Source organism: Giraffa tippelskirchi, chromosome 5 (assembly GCF_054371585.1).
Source record: "Giraffa tippelskirchi isolate mGirTip1 chromosome 5, T2T-mGirTip1v1.2.pri, whole genome shotgun sequence".
NCBI lineage: Eukaryota > Metazoa > Chordata > Mammalia > Artiodactyla > Giraffidae > Giraffa > Giraffa tippelskirchi.
The window spans coordinates 28,331,844-28,350,234 of NC_137279.1; the positions used below are offsets into that span (position 1 = coordinate 28,331,844).

Genomic DNA, 18,391 nt, shown 5'->3' on the forward strand with positions numbered 1-18,391 from the left:
AGCGGCCTGGAGGCGTAGACAGACGGGGTACGCGCGCGCGCGTAGCCCCACGTGCGGTCCAATCCACCTGGCTCTCCGCCTGTCCCGCTCAGCTCCTGCGGCTCCACCGCGTCCAATCTGGCTATGGGCGCGGGCTCGGTGCGGGCGCGCTACCTCGTGTACTTCCAGTACTTGGGAACGGACTTTAAGTACGTCCTCTGTGCCTCCTACCCGTGCCCGCTACCCACTCGTGGAGCCCGGCTCCGCGGGGAGCACCCAAGCTCGAGCTGGAAAGCAGCCCAGGACTGGCGCCCTAGGGGATGGCGGAGGCTGAGTTTAGGGTCCTCACCTCCGGCCTCAGCCGCCCAGGGCTGGAATGGCCGACTTTGACCCCAGAGGGCGGGGCGGGCGGGGCGGGCGGGGCCCCGGGCGAAGCAGCCTCCGCGCTCTAACTTCCACCTTCCCTGCCGCAGCGGGGTCGCGGCTGTCAGGGGCGTCCAGCGCGCAGTCGGAGTCCAGAACTACCTGGAGGTGAGCTCCGTAGGCCCGTGCCCGGGAGGGAGGAGGGCGACCCCGGGGAGAGGCAGATGGGACCCCGGCCCATCTGTATCTTACACACCTCTAGGAGGCTGCAGAGCGGCTGAACTCGGTGGTGCCGGCAAAGTTCACCATTTCCAGCCGCACGGATGCTGGGGTCCACGCCCTAAGCAACGCGGCGCACCTGGACATCCAGCGCCGCTCAGACCGGCCACCCTTCTCTCCTGAGGTCCTGACGGAAGCCCTCAACACCCACCTGAAGCACCCTGCGATCAGGTGAGCACCGCTCTCCTGGTCCTGGGATCGTACACTACGGCAGAGGCGGGAGGTGAGGATGCAACTCCTTGGGGGTGATGGGGGAGATGCCAAGGTGTCACATAGCTGCGGCAGGGGGTCATTCCTGGTCTCGCTCCCACAGGGTACTACAGGCCTTCCGTGTACCCAGCCACTTCCATGCCCGCCATGCAGCCACATCCAGGACCTACCTGTACCGCCTAGCTACCGGCTGCCCCAGGCCTGACAGGCTGCCTGTATTTGAACGAAACCGGTGCTGGGCACTTCATGCAGAGTGAGTGGTTTGAGCAGGGGGCTTGACCCCGCCTGGCCAGCCATTCACTCCTGACCACTCATTTGGCTCCCTGCAGCTGCTTGGATGTGGCTGCCATGCAGGAAGCCGCCCAGCACCTCCTGGGGACACACGACTTCAGTGCCTTCCAGTCGGCCGGCAGCCCAGCCTCCAGCCCGGTGCGCACCTTGCGCCGGGCCTCTGTGTCCCCCGACCCCGCCAGCCCCTTTGTCCTCCCGGAGGAAAGCAGGTGAGAAAAGCAGCCCACACTTTGGTCTGGAGGCTGCAAAGGCTGGATTTAGCTCCAGCTACTTCCCTAGTGCTGCACTTGGGGCTCCCTGGGTACCCACCCATCCAGTTTCTGGGGAGAAGAGGGTGCCTGTCAGCCATGGTGTGGGCCCAACACCCGTGAGGCTCGGTCCAGAAGGCAGAGCACACTGCCTGCCCTGCCCAGAGCTCACCAACTCGTGGACGAATCCTGGTGGTCAAGGACAAGGTTCCCCTGGGGGAGAAATACCAGGCCAGTGGTTCTGGTCTAGGCTGACAATGGTTGTTTCTACTGCCCCCCACCCCCCACTGTCCCAGGGCCTCCAGCCATCCAGCCAGATGGTAGCTACTGGATTCCAGAGCCTTCCCAGTTAGGCCCAGCCTCCAGCTCCTGCTGGAGAGCCCAGGGCCCCCTTCCAGTTGCCCCTGAGCCCACACCAGGACCTCGGCCCTGACAGCTCTGCAGTCACCTCACAAGCACCAGTCATCTGGCTTTAGTCTCCCTTTCACTGGGCTCAGTTACAGTAAAGCGGGGTTGGGGGGCGTTTGGACCCCAGGGTGGGAAGCCATAGGTCACACTGTGAGGCATCTGTGTCCCCAGGCGGTTGCAGTTCTGGAGCCTGGAGTTTGAGAGCCAGTCCTTCCTGTACAAACAGGTGGGCTCCATCCTGGGGTCTTCCCTGGGGGTGGGGCCTGGGGCTCAAACAGCTGCAGCAGTGTTTGCTTTTGGGTCACAGGTGCGGAGAATGACTGCTGTACTTGTAGCCGTGGGGCTGGGGGCTTTGATGCCTGCTCAGGTGAAAGCCATTCTGGAGAGCCGGGACCCCCTGGGGAAACACCAGAGCCGTGTGGCCCCTGCCCATGGCTTGTTCCTGAAGTCAGTGCTCTACGAAGGCCTTGGTAAGAGGAAGTGGCCTGAGGAGGTCCCTGCTTGTACCCTGACTGGGTGACCCTGCCCAAGGCTGAGCCTTCACCAGGAGAAGGATGCTTGGTGGCAGTGCTGTACCCCAGAAAGCCCAAAGGCAGGTAGCCTGGAGCAGGTGCCACAGCCCCTCAGCCAAGCCCCGTCCTGATCTGGCCCTGGGGGGAGGGAAGCTGAGAGGATCCAGACAGCAGCACTGGGTGGAGAGACTTGAACTCTGGGGCAAAGGCAGGGGCTCTGCAGTTCCATGGAAGGCTCTCACCCCGCCCCTGCAGAGACTTTCTTGCCCCTAGGATGACCTGGGGTCTGTCCACAGGCCCCACCTCCGTGCAGCCTCCTTGCATGCCCTCAGAGACCCAGTACAGAAGTCACAGGTGACCCTCTGCTGCTCCGTTGCTTGACCCTTCCTGCACTGTGCAGCGACCACAGTAAGCCTGTACCTGCCACAAGTCCCCATCTCCCTGGGCGCCTGCCCAGGTGAGTTGCCACAGAGGAGTGGTGCAGAAGACAGGCAGAAGCATCAGAAAGGGAGACGCCCAGACGGCCTGTGGTGGTTTTTATTGGAGATCAACACCCCAGGAGCCCCCACCCATCTCCTGGGAGGACAGGAGTAGAAATAAAAGGTGAAAAGCCTCCCAGATCCGTTTCTTTGGCCAAAAGCAGCCACTCAAGCAGGTACATGGCCCTATGTTCTCTACACAGATGAGCAGTGGGATCTACATCCAAGGACACAGGGAAGACGGGGCATAGACGGTAGATGGTCCTGGAGCGGAAGCCAGGTCCCTCTACTGTCCACGGGGCTTCAGCTGGCCTGGGGCAGGCCCTTCTTGAGCAGAGATGTGAGGTAGCTTCCTAGCTCCTCGTCCTGTAGCCACAGGCAAGAAGGGCTGTAGGTCTGTCCCCCTGACCCGCCTGCCCAGGGTGATAGGGAGACCCAACCAGTCCTGCCCTCACCTGGTAGGTCCAGGAGACCAGTAGCACCTTGGTGCCTGGGTCCTCAGAGTGGGCAGCGGCCTGGACTAAGATCGACTCCACGGTCACGGAGCCGTCAGGAAGGTGCTGCACGCAGTGGTCCTTGAGGACACTGTAGGGAGTCCCAGTGAGACCCAGCCTGGCGCCCCCACGTGTGCCCTGCATCCATGTCCGGAAGGGCAGCCATGGCGCCTACCTCTTCAGGTGGCTGTACACGCGCATGGCTGTCTCCTGCTCCTTGCGCGTGTCGTGCAGGTGCACACGGCAGGTGAAGCGCAGCTGGTGCTCGGCCAGGCCCAACTCCTTGAGGGCCTGCTCTGAGGACACGAGCCGGAAGTTCTGTAGGGCAAGAGTGGGTCAGAGCTAGCAGGGACAGCCCCCTAGCCCCATGGTGATTGCAGCACTCACGCTATCCTTCATGATCAGGGTGCCGTGCAAGAGCCGAGGCTTCTTGGCATCAGGGAGCAGCCCTGTGGGGACGGGGCACTGGTCGGCACTGTGAATGGGGCCACCTGCCCAGCAGCCACCCCACCCCACGCGCCCCTCCCCCCACCAGCTAGCCGTGCCACTCACCCTGCGCCATCTCCCGCTTCAGCAGCCCCAGTGAGATGCCCACAGGGATGCTGGGGCTCGTGGGCAACGTCACCGTCTCGCCGTTGGCCGGCATGTAGCAGTTGACCCCTGGCCGGGAGATGGAGACAGCCTCAGTCCAGGCTAGAGGGCCCCGCCTGCACCAGACCTCCCCACTCCCCTACCCTCGCCTGGACTGCCTACGAAATTCCTGCTCAATCTTCTGCTTCAGAAACTCCATCTTCTTGGCCTCGCCGTGCACCAGGAGCACATTCTCTGGCTCTGCCTGGCCCACCAGCTGCATGATGCCCTTGGCGTCCGCGTGGGCACTGAAGGACATGTACTCCACCTGCATCTTGACCTCCAGCTGCAACGTCGCAGCATGTGGGCCGTCAGCACAGGTGGTGGTTCTGAGGGCCTCCACCCTCCCAAGTGGGATCCACAGGGCTGGTAGAGAGAGGTGAGGACTCACCACCTGCCGCCCCTCCATCTCCAGCTTGCGCTGCCCACTGAGGATCTTGTGACCCACGGTGCCCTGAACGCAGTAGCCAGGCATGATGACCTATGGGAGGGAGGGAGAGACGAGCGGCTCCCCTGCACCTCTTGCTTCGGGGCTTCCTCCTGGGACATTCTCCCCATCCACCCTTCTGCCCACCTGAACTCGAACCCTTGAGGAGGGCCCTCCCCTCCAGGGCCCACTGCAGACCCTGGAGAGGCAGGCTCAGTGGTCTCAGCACAAGCCCACCCAGGCCTGACCCCCATGACAGCACTCAGGAAGTCAGGGGCTTTCCTGCCTGGTGCAGATGGTCCAAGACACAGTGAGTCAGCCTGGGTCAGACCTCAGGCACCAGGATCCCAAGCCTCCTGCTCCTAATGGCAGCAAGCCCCCAGCCAGGGCAGCCCCTGCCCCCAACCTCGCCAGCCCCCCAAGGAGCCAGCCCTGGGGCCCAGACCCCTCACCATGTTCTTCTCATTTCCTGCCCACTTCCGGAAGATCTGCAGTGACTGGCCAGCATGCAGCATCCCTGGGGTGGCAAAGACGACCTTTGGGGCAAGTGTGGGGACAGTCAGGGCAGCAGATGCTCCCCCTGCCCTCAGAGCCTTCTGCCCTCCCATCTTCCCAGCACAGAGGCACCCCACACCCTGCAAGCGAGCCCGAGCCTGGTGGAACTCCCTGCTCCCCCAGCTGCACCGGGGCACACCATGGGTCCTGGGCTGTCGGCAAATGCCCGGTCAAAGGCCTTGATGTGCTTGAACTCAAACATGTTCCTCTGCACGAAGGTCTTCCGTATCTTCTGGTTGGTCCAGGGGATGAAGAGCTTGTAGTAGTGATTGGCCTTCTCTGTCAGGCCCGTGGAGAAGTAGATGGGGGCTTTCAGGTCCATGCGCTCCCTGCAGCCAGGACAGGGCATGGTGGGGAGACTGTGGGGCAGGGCCGGCCAGCGGCCCCCATGTGTCCTCAGCCAGGGTCAAGTCCAGTGCCAGGAAGGGCGTTCCCCCACCCACGGCTAGCAGCACAGGGCTTAAAGCAACCATCCTGGGCTGTACCTACCAGAAGGTCTCCAGCAGGATGCAGAGCTCCTGAGCACGGCCCAGCGCAAACACGGGGATCAGCACCTGTGGGGTGGGGCTGTGAGGCCAGCTTGGACAGGAACCCCTGGCCATGCTGTCCCCCTCCAACTGTGTCAAGCCCAAACTTGCACACACGGGCAGGGAGTTAAGTTACTCCTTGTGGCCGCCTTCTCAGAAGACCAGCCCTGCTGGCAGCTCTGGGGGCTGGAGGCCGTGTCAATTGTGTGTAGCTCCTGTCCCAGCAAAACTGACCAATGGTCAGCGGACACTCTGGCCAGCCCTTCATTGGGGTCTGAGATATGAGGGGTGAATGAGCCCTGGCTGAAGGGTCTTCCCAGGGCTGAGCAAACCTTCCTCCCTCTGTGCCCAGAACACACAACATCCCTGCCCTGACCACATGCCGGAAAGCCAAAAGACCTGTGCAGCATGGCCGGGGGGCATGTGGCAAGTCCCACCTGGGGCCCCTGTGCCCTCGCCAGCTACCTTCCCACCGCGCTCCACGGTCTCATGGACCTTCTTCAGGAAGTCTCGCTCCCGGCAGCGCTTGGAGTCACGGATGGTGGTGGCGTAGGTGGACTCTGTGATGAGTAGGTTGGGGCGGCACTTATCAATCCAGGCGGCTCTAGAACACAGGTGGGCGTGGCCAGAAGAAGACAGTCCCCATGGTAGCTAGGCTTTACACGGCCATGGCCCTCCTGGACCCTCCGGTGGGCAGCCTGCCTTCTCTGCACAGGCCCAGGCCATCGACTGTCACAGCAACGCTTGAAGGGAGATAGGAGGACACCCAGGGGACAGTGATACAGACCACTCAGGTACCTGACACACCCCTTGAGGGTCACTATACCCTTGTAGGGACCTCCATGAATAAAACAAATGCATAGGCCTACTTACCCCAAATGCCTGTCTGGGGTCATGTTGTAATCCCCCTGGCAAAGAATGTGGTGATGAGAAGGGGCCTCCTCCCTCTCCTCAACCAGGCAGCCCTCCCTGTGCCCCGAGTTTCCACTGACCGTGTACACCACAGACTCTGAGCCCACTTTAATCAGGAACATGGCCGCCCCCAGCACGTGGCCCGCATAGTAAGCCTTGATTTCCAGCTCATCGTCCACCTGCAGAGAAGAGGGCTGACCTCAGGTCTGTGGGCTGCACCGGTCAGAGGGCAGGGAGGTGGAGTCTCAGGCAGCGGTGGGCGTGAGTTGATGACATCATTTGAGCCTTTCACTATGCCTGTTTTTTTTTCATACGCAACATCCAGTTCTGGTCAGAAGCAACCAAACACAGGAAATGGAACAATAAGGATGGAAATAGGAGAAACAACAGTCTACAGAAGCAGACTCAGGGCAGACTCAAGCACAGGCTTTAAAAAGATTGTTTTTAACACATTCAGAGAAAGAAAGAATTAAGAATGTTAGCAAAAAACTAGAAACTATTAAATACAATGGAAATCTTAAAACCAGAAACTATAATCCAAATTAAGAATTCAATAGAGCCATACTACCCAAGGCAATCTACATAGTGCTGCTGCTGCTGCTGCTGCTGCTAAGTCACTTCACTCGTGTCCGACTCTGCGACCCCATAGACAGCAGCCCACCAGGCTCCCCCGTCCCTGGGATTCTCCAGGCAAGAACACTGGAGTGGGTTGCCATTTCCTTCTCCAATGCATGAAAGTGAAAAGTGAAAGTGAAAGTGAAGTCGCGCCGACTCCTAGCGACCCCATGGACTGCAGCCTGCAGCCTACCAGGCTCCTCCGTCCACGAGATTTTCCAGGCAAGAGTACTGGAGTGGGTTGCCATTGCCTTCTTCCACATAGTCAGTGCAATCCCTATCAAAATACTGGGGCTTTCCAGGTGGCTCAGTGGTAAAAAATCTGCCTGCCAATGCAGGAGATGCAAGAGATGCAGGTTTGATCCCTGGGTTAGGAAGATCCCTGGGATGAGGAAATGGCAACTCACTCCAGTATTCTTGCCTGGAGAATCCCATGGACACAGGAGCCTGGTGGGCTGCAGTCCAGAGGGTCACACAGAGTAGGATTTGACTGAGCAGCTGAGCACACAGCACATCAACATGCCATTTTTCACAGAACAAGAACAAATTTTTCACAGAACAAGAACAAGTAAGTTTAAACTTTGTGTGGAAACACAAAAGACCCTAAAAAGCCAAAACAATCTTGACAAAGAACATAGCTGAAGGAATCACACGCCCCAATTTTAGACTATACAGCAAAGCTACAGTCATCAAAACTACATGGTAAATGGAGAGAAAAATGCAGAAAAACAGAGCTGGAGTAATCACACTCTCTGACTTCAGACTACTACAAAGCTACAGAAATCAAAGCAATCTGGCATTGGCACAAAGACAGAAATACAGATCAATGGAGCAGGACAGAAAGTCCAAAAATAAACCCACACACTTAAGGTCAATTAATCTACAACAAAGCAGGCAAGACCATACAATGCAGAAAAGAGAGTCTCTTCAATAGTGCTGTAAACACTAGACAGATACATGTAAAAGAATGAAATTAAAACATTCTCTTCTAACACCACATACAAAAATAAACAAAACAGATTAAAGGCCTAAATGTTAAAGAGCAGACACCCTAAAACCCTTAGAAGAAAACATAAGACAGGACACTCTCTGGCATAAACAGCAGCAGTATCTTTTTGGATCCGTCTCCTAGAGTAATGGAAATAACCAAAGTAAACAAATGGGACCTAAACTCAAAAGCTTTTGCATAGCAAAGGAAACCATAAACAAAACAAAAAGACAACCTACAGAATGGGGAAAAAAATTTGCTTATGATGCAACTGACGACATATTAATGTCCAAAATACACAAACAGCTCATACAGCTCAATTATCAGAAAAACAACTCGGACTTCCGTAGTTATCCAGTGGTTAAGAATCTACATGCTAATACAGGGGACATGAGTTCAATCCCTGGTCCAAGAAAATTCCACACGCTGCAGGGCAACTGAGCCGGTGCACTACAACTCCTGAGCCCATGTGCCACAACTACTCAAGCTCTTGTGCCCTAGAGCCCGTGCTTCGCAACAAGAGAAGCCACTGCAATGAGAAGCCAACACATTGCAACTAGAGAGCAGTCCCTGATCACCACAACTAGTGAAAAGTCTATGCACAGCAACAAAGACCAGTGCAGCCAAAAACAAAAATTATTTTAAAAATTAAAAAAAAAAAAAAACCTACAAAATCCAAAAATGGGCAGAAGATCTAAACAGACATTTCTCCAAAGAAGACATACAGCTGGCCAACATGCTCATGAAAAAATACTTATCACTGCTAATTAATATAGAACTGCAAATCAAGACTACAATAAGGTACCACTTTACAAAAGAGTCTACAAATAATAAACGATACAGAGGTTGTGGAGAAAAGGGAACCCTCCTACACTGTTGGTGGGAATGTAAATTAGTGCAGCCACTATGGAGAATGGTATGGAGGTTCCTCAAAAACCCAAAAATAGAGTTGCCATACGATCCAGCAATCCTACTCCTGGGCATACATCCAGAGAAAACAATAATTCGGAAAGATAACATGCACCCAAATATTTACTGCAGCACTATTTACAATAGCCAGGACATGGAAGCAACCTAAATGCCCATCAACAGATGAATGGATAAAGATGTGGTATACACAGACACACAAGACTACTATTCATTTGAAAAACAAAATTTTGCCCTTTATAGCAACATGGATGGACTTGGAAGACATTATGCTAAGTGAGATAAGTCAGATGGAAAGACAAATACTGTATTATATCACTTAACGTGAAATATAAAAAATACAACTAGTGAATGTAACAAAAACGAAACAGACTCAGACATAGAGAACAAACTAGTAAGAACAAACTACTAGTGGGGAGAGGGAAGAGAGAAAAGGTGAGAAGCATGGGGAATTAAGAGGTACAGGCTCTTACACATAAAATAAGCTACAAGGATATGTCATATAGGACAGAGAAGAGAGCCAATATTTTACAATAACTACACATGAAGTATAGCCTTCACTGATTTCCTAAAGGAAATCAGTCCTGAATATTCGTTGGAAGGACTGATGCTGAAGCTGAAACTCCAATACTTTGGCCACCTGATGAGAAGAATTGCCTCATTGGAAAAGACCCTGATGCTGGGAAAGACTGAAGGCAGCAGGAGAAGGGGATGACAGAGGATGAGATGGTTGGATGGCATCACCGACTCAATGGACATGACTTTGAGCAAGCTCTGGGAGTTGGCGATGGACAGGGAAGCCTGGCGTACTGCAATCCACTGGGTTGCAAAGAGTTGAACATGACTGAACAACTGAACTGAACTGACTAATACATGAAGTATAGCCTTTACAAACTGTGAGTCACTATACTGCATACCTGCAACATATAATATTGTAGGTCAATTATATTTCAACCTTAAAAAAAACTCAACAGATGAATTTAACAGCACATTATATACAACCAAGAAGAAAATTAATGAACTAAAATAAATAGAAGAGGCTATCCAGCATGAAATATAGACATGAGGACAATGGAGGGTCTGGAGAAGAAAGATCTCCATTCGGCCTGGAGGAAGCTGGGGGCAGCTCCAGGGCCTCACACATGAGCAGGAAGGGAACAGGTGAAGCCAGCATGGCCACCTGCCAGAGTCTGCAGGAAAGGACATAATCCCACAAGCCGCCTGAGAGGATTCTCCTACAAATAACAGATGGAAGACATGAGTCCTGGTAGTACCTGCTGCCCTAGAATTCTGAACCTAAGGGAGAAAGTCTTTTACAATAAAGGCAAAATAAACCCATCTGCAGACAAATAAAGTTGAGAGCATTCGTCACCAGCAAATCCACACTGATGCTCTTCATTGCAAATACGAAGTGAAGAACATGGGAAGGAGCAGGGACACAGCTAGGGTAATGGAGACGGTACCCGGCAAATGGTGAGGGCCTTGGGGCCTCATACGCTGACGGAATTAAAATCCTGCTATGTGGAAACAAGAGCTGGTGAGTCGGGGAGGGGTAAGTGAATTTAAGATGCTCTGAGACACTTTCATTGTCCAGGAAAGAGGCAAAAGTTCCAAGTACCTTAGAGCTGAGTTGTCATGGATGTGTTTTGTAATCTCTGCCACAAAAAGAATTACAAAAGAACATATAATTACTTACAAAATAAGAGGACAAATGGAGTTTTAAAAACTCAGTCCAGAAAAAGGCAATAAAGGAAATAAAACATAGAACAGGATGGACAAACGAAGTAAACAGGAAAAGATATACCTAAATCCCAAATTATTACACGTGGCATGCACACCTCTCCTGCAGGACAGGCCATCAGGTTGCATTAAACCCAAGACATGGAAAAGAGTCACATTTAAAATATGATGCAAAGGGACTTCCCTAGTGGTCCAGTGGTTAAGACTCTGCACTTCCACTGCAAGGGGAAGCGGGTTTGATCCTTGGTCAAGAAACTAAGATCCCACATGCTCCACAGTGCAGCCAAAAAACAAAAATAAAATATGCTGCAGAAAGGGTAAAAGTACTAAGGGCAAGGATTCAAGGTGTGGGAGGGGAACAGCGAGCTTTCACCATAAAGGCAGACTCGAAGATAAAGCATTATTGAGGATACACAGAATGCTTCAACTCGACAAAGGGTTCAACCTGAAAAATAAGATGACCCCGAATGTCAGACTCGTGATAACAAGCAAAACCTAGACTCTTGAGAAGAAACAGACAAATCCATGATCCTTGTGATAAATTTTACATTTGATGTCACTCGCCTGCCTGAAGTCTTGCACCTCCACCCTGAGTCGGTCCACTGCAATGAGTCCACACTCTGGTCTCTGTCCCACCTGGCCTGCCCCTGTGTACTCAGATGGCACAGTGGCCCTCTCTGGCCTCTTCCACACACTCAGGCAGAGCCAGGGAGTGGCAGGGGCCCTGCTCAGTGCTGGATCTGAGCTGGGCCCCACGCTCACCTTCTGCCTCCAAGGGTCCCTGGGATGGCAGCAGATGAGTTGGGGGCGGGGGGCTGACCTGCACCGTTTGGTGGAGGTGGACGGCCACCACTTTCTTCATGCAGTCCTTGATCATCTGGGATGTGAAGAAGTTGGCCTCGCCCTTCTTGTCCACGGCGATCTTGCGGTAGTCCTCCAGCAGGATGGGGCAGATGGCTTGGGTAGGCTGGGTCATGTAGATGGGCCCATCGTAGCCCACCATCTCACTGAAGTAGGGGAGTGCCCCGCAGTGGTCCAGGTGGAAGTGGCTGCAGGCACAGCACCAGTCAGCTGGATGCCCCCCAACCCCCCACCCAAAAACCCTACCCCCATTCCTCCACTCACTGAGGGCCCACTGTGGGTCAGACAAGGCCCTGAACACGGGAGAGGGAGAGGGCAAAGGGACTCAGGCCCAAGTGTCTAGCGACGCCACCAGCAGGCAGTTACTGTGGGGTCAGCTTCACGTTCCAGGAAGGAATACGAAGGGGCTCAGGGGAACACAAACCAGGGTGCCACTTGGGTGGGTGGTTGGGTCTGGGGGTGGGGAGGGCGCCCACCTGATGATCACGCAGTCCAGAAAGTCGGTCAGTCGGCCGCTGCGGGTGATGTAGGAAAAGTCAGGGAAGCGCCTCTGTTGGGGGAGAAGTGGAAGTGTCAGGATGCCGCCCACCCAGGGCACAGATGACTGTGGGGCAGCCAGGGCTGTAGGGACGGCCCCTGGGTCAGGGTGCAGTTGAGCCTGACACCCACACCCCGCAGGCCCACTGAGGCCACCGACTACTCAGAACACCTGAGTATGTAGGGCAGAGGTCAGGCTGCTGAGAGCTGAGACCCCACAGCCAGGGGGTCTGTGTACAGGCTCCAGTACAGTCTGGCCCATGCATATGTTCCACCTGTCAGGTGACGGTGGAGGCTGCCCTCCTACCAGTGCCCACCTGCCCCCCCGCCCCATTCCCCCTCTATAGTCAGAGCCCAAGATTCTGAGGCCCATGTCCCTTGGTGACAACACTGAGGAGCAGGCTGGATGCCAAGCCACCCACCCCCGAAGACTCACATCGTCGCTGAAGCCCATGTGCATCCCGCAGTCCAGCATGACGTTCTTGCCCGCAATGGACACCAAAATGCAGCTTCGGCCCACATCCTGGCCAGCCCCTGCATGGAAGGACCAGTCAGAGGCACGGCCATGGCCCCCTCTCTCCCACTGCCTGGCAAGGATTTGGGGTAAAAGAAGCAGTAAAAAGACAGGACTGTTCAAGAGTGAGTGGTGAGAAAGGTGCCATACGGGAAAAGAGGCTGGAAGGAGGACCCTGCAGAGGCCCCTGGTGAGGAACCAGGTACGAGGGGAGCATGGGGCTGAAGCGGCCAGAGGGGAACCGGAGCCAACAGCTAGGTGAGGCGTGAGGACATCTATGGTGGGGTGGGATGCGTGCTGTGCCCTTGTCGGCCAGGGGCAGGCCACTGCAGCTGGAGGCTGGGTGGGCTATTCTGAGAGTGTACCACAGAAGAGAGCATGTGGAGCTGCGGGGGACAACCCTACTAGAAGATGCTGCGGATACATGGCCCTGGCAGGGGGGCGGTTCCGGAAAAGCCCCCGGCACCTGTGCACAGAGACCCCGGCTGTTCCGATTCTGAGTGACCTGCTGTACCTCCTTCGTACTGCTGTACTGTTTGAGCCTTTAAACTATGCACTTCTATCTTTCACAAAAGGCAAGCTGGGTGGCGGGGGGCAGCGACGTTGGTTTTTGTTTTTAACGCTGCGCCGGTCAAGCAAAACTAGGGCTGACTGACGTGGAGTGAACGGCCCACAGTAAACGAAGGCTGCAGGGAAGCGGGGCTCAAGACGTATGGAAGAGGTGGAAGGCAGCCAGTGCGCGAACGCAGAGGCAGGAGGAAGGTGCACTAAGCACTGGCGCCGGGCGGGGGGCCGCGCGGCGAGGAAGACACGTCCCGGGGTCTCCAGACCTCCGAGCCCCCCACCAGCTATCCTCGGGCGCTCCTCGCGCCGCCCAGCACTCACCCAGGGGCGTGACCCTGATCTCGGGCATCCTGCCGGGCAAGCCAAGCGAGCTGGCGAGACCACCAAGGTCCCACGAGACCCGGGCGCCCGCGACCCGGTCCCGGCCACGCGCGCCTGATTCGCGGCTACGCACTGCGCAGGTGCAATCCCAACGGCGCCAGCTTCCGGCGCGTCGGACGGAAACGCGGGCCCGCGCAACGGGCTTTCTGATTGGGCGGCCGGCAGCCAGTCCCGGGCGGCTGGGCGGTGGGGCTGTGGCCAAGGGCCGGGCTGCCGGCTTCGCGGCTGCTGCGGTGGCACAGGTGAGCAGCGGCGGCGCAGGTGAGTGGGGTGCGACGGGCTCAAGGCGGCGCCGGGGAAACCCAGCCCAACCGAGCTGGGCCTGGGCCTTGCCGAGGGGTCGGAGCGGGACCCCCCCAGGCGTGGGAGGAGGCGGCCGAGGACCCGGCTCCAGCGCTAGCCCGGACCCCGAGCCCCTGTCCCCTCTCTAGGACTCAGCTGGAGCAGGACCCACGCAGGACAGGGGCCCCACCCTACCCGAGTCCCGGGTCCCAGCCTGGCGCCACCTGGAGCCCCCTTCTCAGGCGAGATTTCCAGGACTTCACTGCTCCCACTTCGCTGGGCCTGGGGTGCCGGAGAGCCAACCTCTTTTCCTGGGGACCTTCAGCTTGCCGTCAGCCTCAGCACGAGCCCTGACCTTGGGGCCATGGGCTGCCCCTGGGGGAGCCTTGGCGATTCCCTGCATCACCTCCCCAGAGCTGGCAGCCTGCCCGACCCCGCTGCGCCGCCACTGCCCTTCCTGTTGTTTGCAAGCTCTTAAAGGCTGCTGGCACCTCCCGTTGGCTGCTGGCTCAGGTTCCGGGCAGGAAGGCCAGGCCCACAGGATGGCTGGTGACCAGGAAGGTAGCCCTGAGGACCTCAGAGGCCATCTGCTTGGTGGACAGAACACTGAGGCGCTGAGAGAGGGGAGGAGTATTCTGGAAGCCTCCCAGTGTCTTCTTCCTGAGGCCAGGCACGTCTGTCCCCCACACCTGAAGATGGGGTGAGCTCACTGCTGGGCACTCCACCTAGTGCCAGGCATGTGACAAAGGCATAGGGCCTGCAGGGCCTCAGCACCCACTGGGCCCCATCAGAGGCTCCTAGCAGCCTGGGTGGTGGGTAGGGCAGGGTGTGCTGGCCCATTTTCCCTAAAGCTGTGGGGCAGGATCTTAGGTCAGTGCATGACTTGCTCATGGTATGGTAGGCACCCAGGTGTGCTCTCTTGGCTGGGCTCTCACCACAGCTCGAATGGCCTCCTCCCATGCAGGCTCTCAGAGAAGGCAATGGCACCCCACTCCAGTACTCTTGCCTGGAAAATCTCATGGACGGAGGAGCTGGGTAGGCTGCAGTCCATGGGGTCGCTAAGAGTCGGACACGACTGAGCAATTTCACTTTCACTTTTCACTTTCATGCATTGGAGAAGGAAATGGCAACCCACTCCAGTGTTCTTGCCTGGAGAATCCCAGGGACAGGGGAGCATGGTAGGCTGCCGTCTATGGGGTTGCACAGAGTCAGACACGACTGAAGTGACTTAGCAGCAGCAGCAGCAGCATGCAGGCTCTCACAAGACTTCCAGCACCAAGGGCCCAGGAACCCCTGTACCCAAAGGGGTGAGAGCTTGTCCTGGACAATGAGATGAGACACAGCCTAGTCCCCAGGGCCCGTCAGAGCCACACCACAGTGCAGCTCTGGGCACCCAGGGAGGCAGGGGCTGGGGTGTCCAGCAGCACCTGCTGACCTTGGGCACTTTGGTGTTTGTGGCATGACTATGGGAATGCCGGCAGAATCTAGAGGAGTTCTGTGGCCTGGGGCACTTCTGGAGTCCCTGGGACCAGGAGAGGACCTGTGTCCAGCCTTCCTTCTGTGTGGGACCTGACATCTCCTTGCCCTCTTCCTACATTCTCACCAAGCTCCAGTTACTGTAGGGGTGGAACATCTGGTGTCTGTCCTCTGGCAAATGCTGACCCCACAGCCTCTGTTTTGGGTTTTGGAATATAGCTTCAAGCATGGAAGGGCATGACACCCCCTCCACCCCACCCCCCCGCTTCAGCCCACAGTCTGTCTCTCCATGGTTCTCATCCTTTTACTTGCTGTGTTGGACTTCCTGTCTTTGTTAAAAACCACACACACACACACTCACCACTAGGATGTCATCCCAGTGGGCTGGGCTGTTGGTTGCACTCATAGTGCACCCAGGTGGCTGCCTGGCTTTGCGTGGGGACTCAGCAAATACTTCTGTAGTTAGTAGGAACGGACACACCCTGGAGAGACAGACTATAAACAACCAAGAAAACCCGAGCAGAGATGCTTTCCACAAGTGAGATGTATAAGGTTTGACAAGCCTGAGTTACGGGGGGCCATGCTAAAAGCAAAGGGCCCTGCTGTGGCCCAAGCAGAGCAAGGTGGCTTCTGGGGAGGAGGGGCTGACCTGGGGGTGGGAGTCCTCATGGGTTTTCACTGGGGAGCCACGGGATCCCAGCTGTTTCTTTCCAACTGCCTCCACTCCCCCTCCCCAAAATAATTACCCAAAGAGGAGCCTTCTCACCAGGAGACAACCCACAGCCCGACCCCCTGTGTGTTCCAGCTCCTGTTGAAAATGGATGACTTGGAGTCAGAGTTCAATCTGAAAGTCGTCCTGGTCAGTTTCAAGCAGTGTCTCAATGAGAAGGAGGAGGTGCTGCTGGAATACTACCTCGCTGGCTGGAGGGGGCTGGTCAGGTGCGCGAGGGGCTTCCCCAGCCACACGTCCCACCTGTATCCCGTCGGCCCAGTGCAGGTCGGCCATCCTCACTTGCGGCCCAGGAGGTGGGAGTGGTCTCACCCACACCCAGGCTGAGAGTGCCTGCTCACTTCCTGCAGGTTCCTGAACAGCCTGGGCACCATCTTCTCATTCATCTCCAAGGACGTGGTGACAAAGCTGCAGATCATGGACCAGCTGCGAGGCGGCCCCCAGCAAGAGCACTACAGCAGCCTGCAGGCCATGGTTGCCTACGAAGTGGGCAACCAACTGGTGGACCTGGAGCGGCGCTCATGCCACCCTGACTCAGGCTGCCGGACAGTGCTCCGGCTACACCGTGCACTGCGCTGGCTGCAGCTCTTCCTAGAGGGTGTCCGCACAAGCCCTGAGGACGCACGCACCTCTGTGCTCTGCACTGACTCCTACAATGCCTCGCTGGCCACCTACCACCCCTGGATCATCCGCCGGGCCGTCACCGTGGCCTTCTGTGCGCTGCCCACACGCAAGGTCTTCCTGGAGTCCATGAATGTTGGGTCCTCCGAACAGGCCGTGGAGATGCTAGGCGAGGCCCTGCCCTTTATTGAGCGTGTCTACAACATCTCCCAGAAGCTCTACGCCGAGCACGCCCTACTGGACCTGCCATAGGGGCTGGGGGACCCAGGTGGGGTGGGCTTCCCCTGATCCAGAGGTAGGCAGGACCTATCAGTCCCACCATGGAACTTTCTGGGCTCCTCTGTGAGCTGAGCTTGTCAGGAGCCACTCAGATTGTGCACATGGGCCACAGACAGGCTTCAACAGAGAAAGCAGACACTGGCCATCTGCTCTGTACCTGGCCTCTCCCTTGCCCAGGCATCTCATCTTTACCCTCTACCAAGTTACACCCATGTAGTTAGGCCTCTCCTGGGTGGGTGAAGTGCTGGAGGTGGAGGGCAGGCAGGATCAGTGTTCATGGAAAAGCTGCCCCTACTTGGGTGTCAAGTCTGTGGGCTGGGGAAGTCACAGGGCCCGGGATGTAGTGTTTGCCCACCTGGGCTGCCTTGAGCCTTCTGTACCGGCTAGCTGACCCCAGGACAGGGAGAAAACCCCTGGGCAGGGGTCAGCTCTGTGGGATTTCTCCCTGCCCCTGGCCTCCTCCTTAGCCAGGGGCGCACATGTCCTTAGCTGTGACAGCAGGACCTGAAACCCCAAGGGAAGGCCTGCTCTGCCTTCACTGCCCTGCATGCACACAGCGGCCTCCTGCAGCCTCAAGTCTGCACAGCACAGCCCTGGACGAGAATCCTAGAACCCAGGATTCCTCTGGGCTAGTGCTGGCTTCTCCCTCAGCGTGCACACATCCAGATGCTGTGTCCCCTTTCCCGGCCCCATACTGCTCTGTCCCCATGTAGCTCAGGAGACCTCGAATGACACAACACGGGAGGGAGCCTGGGCCACCTCCCCTCGGTGACAGGCTGACAGGTGACCACACCCAGCCTGGCCATCATCCAGTGACTGGGGGGTCTGGTCCCACCCACTTCCTCTTCTCTGTGAGCCCAAGATGTCAGGTGCCAAGAGGACAGTATCCACCGAGAGCAAATGTGTGTAAGTGTGAGCTTTCAGGGTCCCTCGGCGCTGTAATACAGGTGATGGCTTTTCCAAAATAAACAAATTGCACTTACAGAATAAAGTACTACACCCCAGGATAAGGGTGCTGCCAGGCCATCAGAGCAGTGTCAACCACAGGGGCATAAAGCATGTCCTGGCCAGTGTTGGGGTCCTTTGCATCTCTGTGCAAGCTTGGTCCCTCAACCACTGCCAAGGTCTGAATTATCTCCATTGGACAGGTGAGAAGACTGAGTCACAGAATCACCTGAGTGGCTGAGTTGGAAACAGATCTGAGGTCAGCCACGTACCCTGTAGAGAGGAAAATCTGCCGAGCTACAGCCAGTGGAGAGGCTGCTCTATGCAGGGCCATGGGCCTGGACAGAAAGAGGATGTGTGTCATGCAGGATCCTCACAGTTGCTGCCTGAGGCCAGAGCTGAACAGCAGCACCCAGCACAAGCCACCTCCCAGTCTGCTGCTGCACCCTGTCCAGCTCTGGCCATACTGTGGGGGCCAGAGCCTGGAATGTTACTGACAAAAGGCCAGAGAGCAAGGGCTGAACGTGTGCCTGTGTGCATACATGGGTGCCAGTGTAGGCACTGTGTGTGTGTGTTTTGTGCATTCTGTGTGTGCCATGCCTCATGCGCCCTTCCCA

At 56.6% G+C, this 18,391-nt stretch overlaps 3 protein-coding genes across 30 annotated transcripts; 2 read left to right on the forward strand and 1 right to left on the reverse strand.

Annotated features, from left to right (window-relative positions):
* Nucleotides 1-14: 14 nt before the first annotated feature.
* Nucleotides 15-2,903, forward strand: PUSL1 (pseudouridine synthase like 1). Of its 5 annotated transcripts, none has more exons than XM_081488218.1 (8): nt 15-188; nt 453-510; nt 605-792; nt 935-1,084; nt 1,161-1,331; nt 1,950-2,004; nt 2,086-2,248; nt 2,564-2,903. In XM_081488218.1, the coding sequence occupies exons 1-8, from the start codon at nt 124-126 to the stop codon at nt 2,566-2,568; spliced, it is 855 nt and encodes a 284-aa protein (XP_081344344.1). In that variant the 5' UTR covers nt 15-123; the 3' UTR covers nt 2,569-2,903. The 5 variants fall into 5 exon arrangements, with proteins under 5 accessions (XP_081344344.1, XP_081344343.1, XP_081344342.1 ...); XM_081488217.1 differs by having other exon boundaries at nt 2,587-2,903; XM_081488216.1 differs by having other exon boundaries at nt 1,950-2,248.
* Nucleotides 2,810-13,540, reverse strand: INTS11 (integrator complex subunit 11). Of its 2 annotated transcripts, XM_081488213.1 has the most exons (17): nt 13,382-13,540; nt 12,419-12,516; nt 11,922-11,995; nt 11,405-11,633; nt 6,395-6,493; nt 6,276-6,310; nt 5,868-6,006; nt 5,365-5,429; nt 5,015-5,204; nt 4,773-4,856; nt 4,285-4,374; nt 4,017-4,179; nt 3,816-3,923; nt 3,651-3,712; nt 3,439-3,581; nt 3,225-3,354; nt 2,810-3,135 (listed from the first exon to the last, which is right to left on the reverse strand). In XM_081488213.1, exons 1-17 carry the CDS (start codon nt 13,407-13,409, stop codon nt 3,073-3,075), a joined length of 1,800 nt encoding a protein of 599 aa, XP_081344339.1. In that variant the 5' UTR covers nt 13,410-13,540; the 3' UTR covers nt 2,810-3,072. The 2 variants fall into 2 exon arrangements, with proteins under 2 accessions (XP_081344339.1, XP_081344340.1); XM_081488214.1 differs by lacking the exons at nt 11,405-11,633; nt 11,922-11,995.
* Nucleotides 13,541-13,637: 97 nt separating this feature from the next.
* CPTP (ceramide-1-phosphate transfer protein) lies at nt 13,638-17,820 on the forward strand. Of its 23 annotated transcripts, XM_081488228.1 has the most exons (6): nt 13,638-13,702; nt 13,873-14,393; nt 14,688-14,758; nt 15,662-15,751; nt 16,005-16,138; nt 16,280-17,820. In XM_081488228.1, exons 4-6 carry the CDS (start codon nt 15,725-15,727, stop codon nt 16,800-16,802), a joined length of 684 nt encoding a protein of 227 aa, XP_081344354.1. In that variant the 5' UTR covers nt 13,638-13,702; nt 13,873-14,393; nt 14,688-14,758; nt 15,662-15,724; the 3' UTR covers nt 16,803-17,820. The 23 variants fall into 23 exon arrangements, with proteins under 23 accessions (XP_081344354.1, XP_081344350.1, XP_081344360.1 ...); XM_081488224.1 differs by lacking the exon at nt 14,688-14,758 and having other exon boundaries at nt 13,873-14,423; XM_081488234.1 differs by lacking the exon at nt 14,688-14,758 and having other exon boundaries at nt 13,873-14,423; nt 15,662-15,737.
* The last annotated feature ends 571 nt before the right edge of the window (nt 17,821-18,391 follow it).

What these genes read in the sequence shown, in the direction of transcription:
- INTS11 (XM_081488213.1), bottom strand. Translation starts at nt 13,409, where the DNA reads ATGCCCGAGATCAGGGTCACGCCCCTGG. An exon ending in CAGAGTCTGTGGTGTACACG is followed by an intron (nt 6,311 to 6,394) that starts GTCAGTGGAAAC and finishes ATTCTTTGCCAG; the next exon opens with GGGGATTACAACATGACCCC. An exon ending in CCCTGATCATGAAGGATAGC is followed by an intron (nt 3,582 to 3,650) that starts GTGAGTGCTGCA and finishes CTTGCCCTACAG; the next exon opens with AACTTCCGGCTCGTGTCCTC.
- CPTP (XM_081488221.1), top strand. Translation starts at nt 14,266, where the DNA reads ATGGCTGGTGACCAGGAAGGTAGCCCTGAGGACCTCAGAGGCCATCTG. An exon ending in TGTCTTCTTCCTGAGGCCAG is followed by an intron (nt 14,394 to 15,982) that starts GCACGTCTGTCC and finishes GACAACCCACAG; the next exon opens with CCCGACCCCCTGTGTGTTCC. An exon ending in GGCTGGAGGGGGCTGGTCAG is followed by an intron (nt 16,139 to 16,279) that starts GTGCGCGAGGGG and finishes CACTTCCTGCAG; the next exon opens with GTTCCTGAACAGCCTGGGCA.
- PUSL1 (XM_081488215.1), top strand. Translation starts at nt 124, where the DNA reads ATGGGCGCGGGCTCGGTGCGGGCGCGCTACCTCGTGTACTTCCAGTAC. An exon ending in GAGTCCAGAACTACCTGGAG is followed by an intron (nt 511 to 604) that starts GTGAGCTCCGTA and finishes ACACACCTCTAG; the next exon opens with GAGGCTGCAGAGCGGCTGAA. An exon ending in CTGAAGCACCCTGCGATCAG is followed by an intron (nt 793 to 934) that starts GTGAGCACCGCT and finishes TCGCTCCCACAG; the next exon opens with GGTACTACAGGCCTTCCGTG.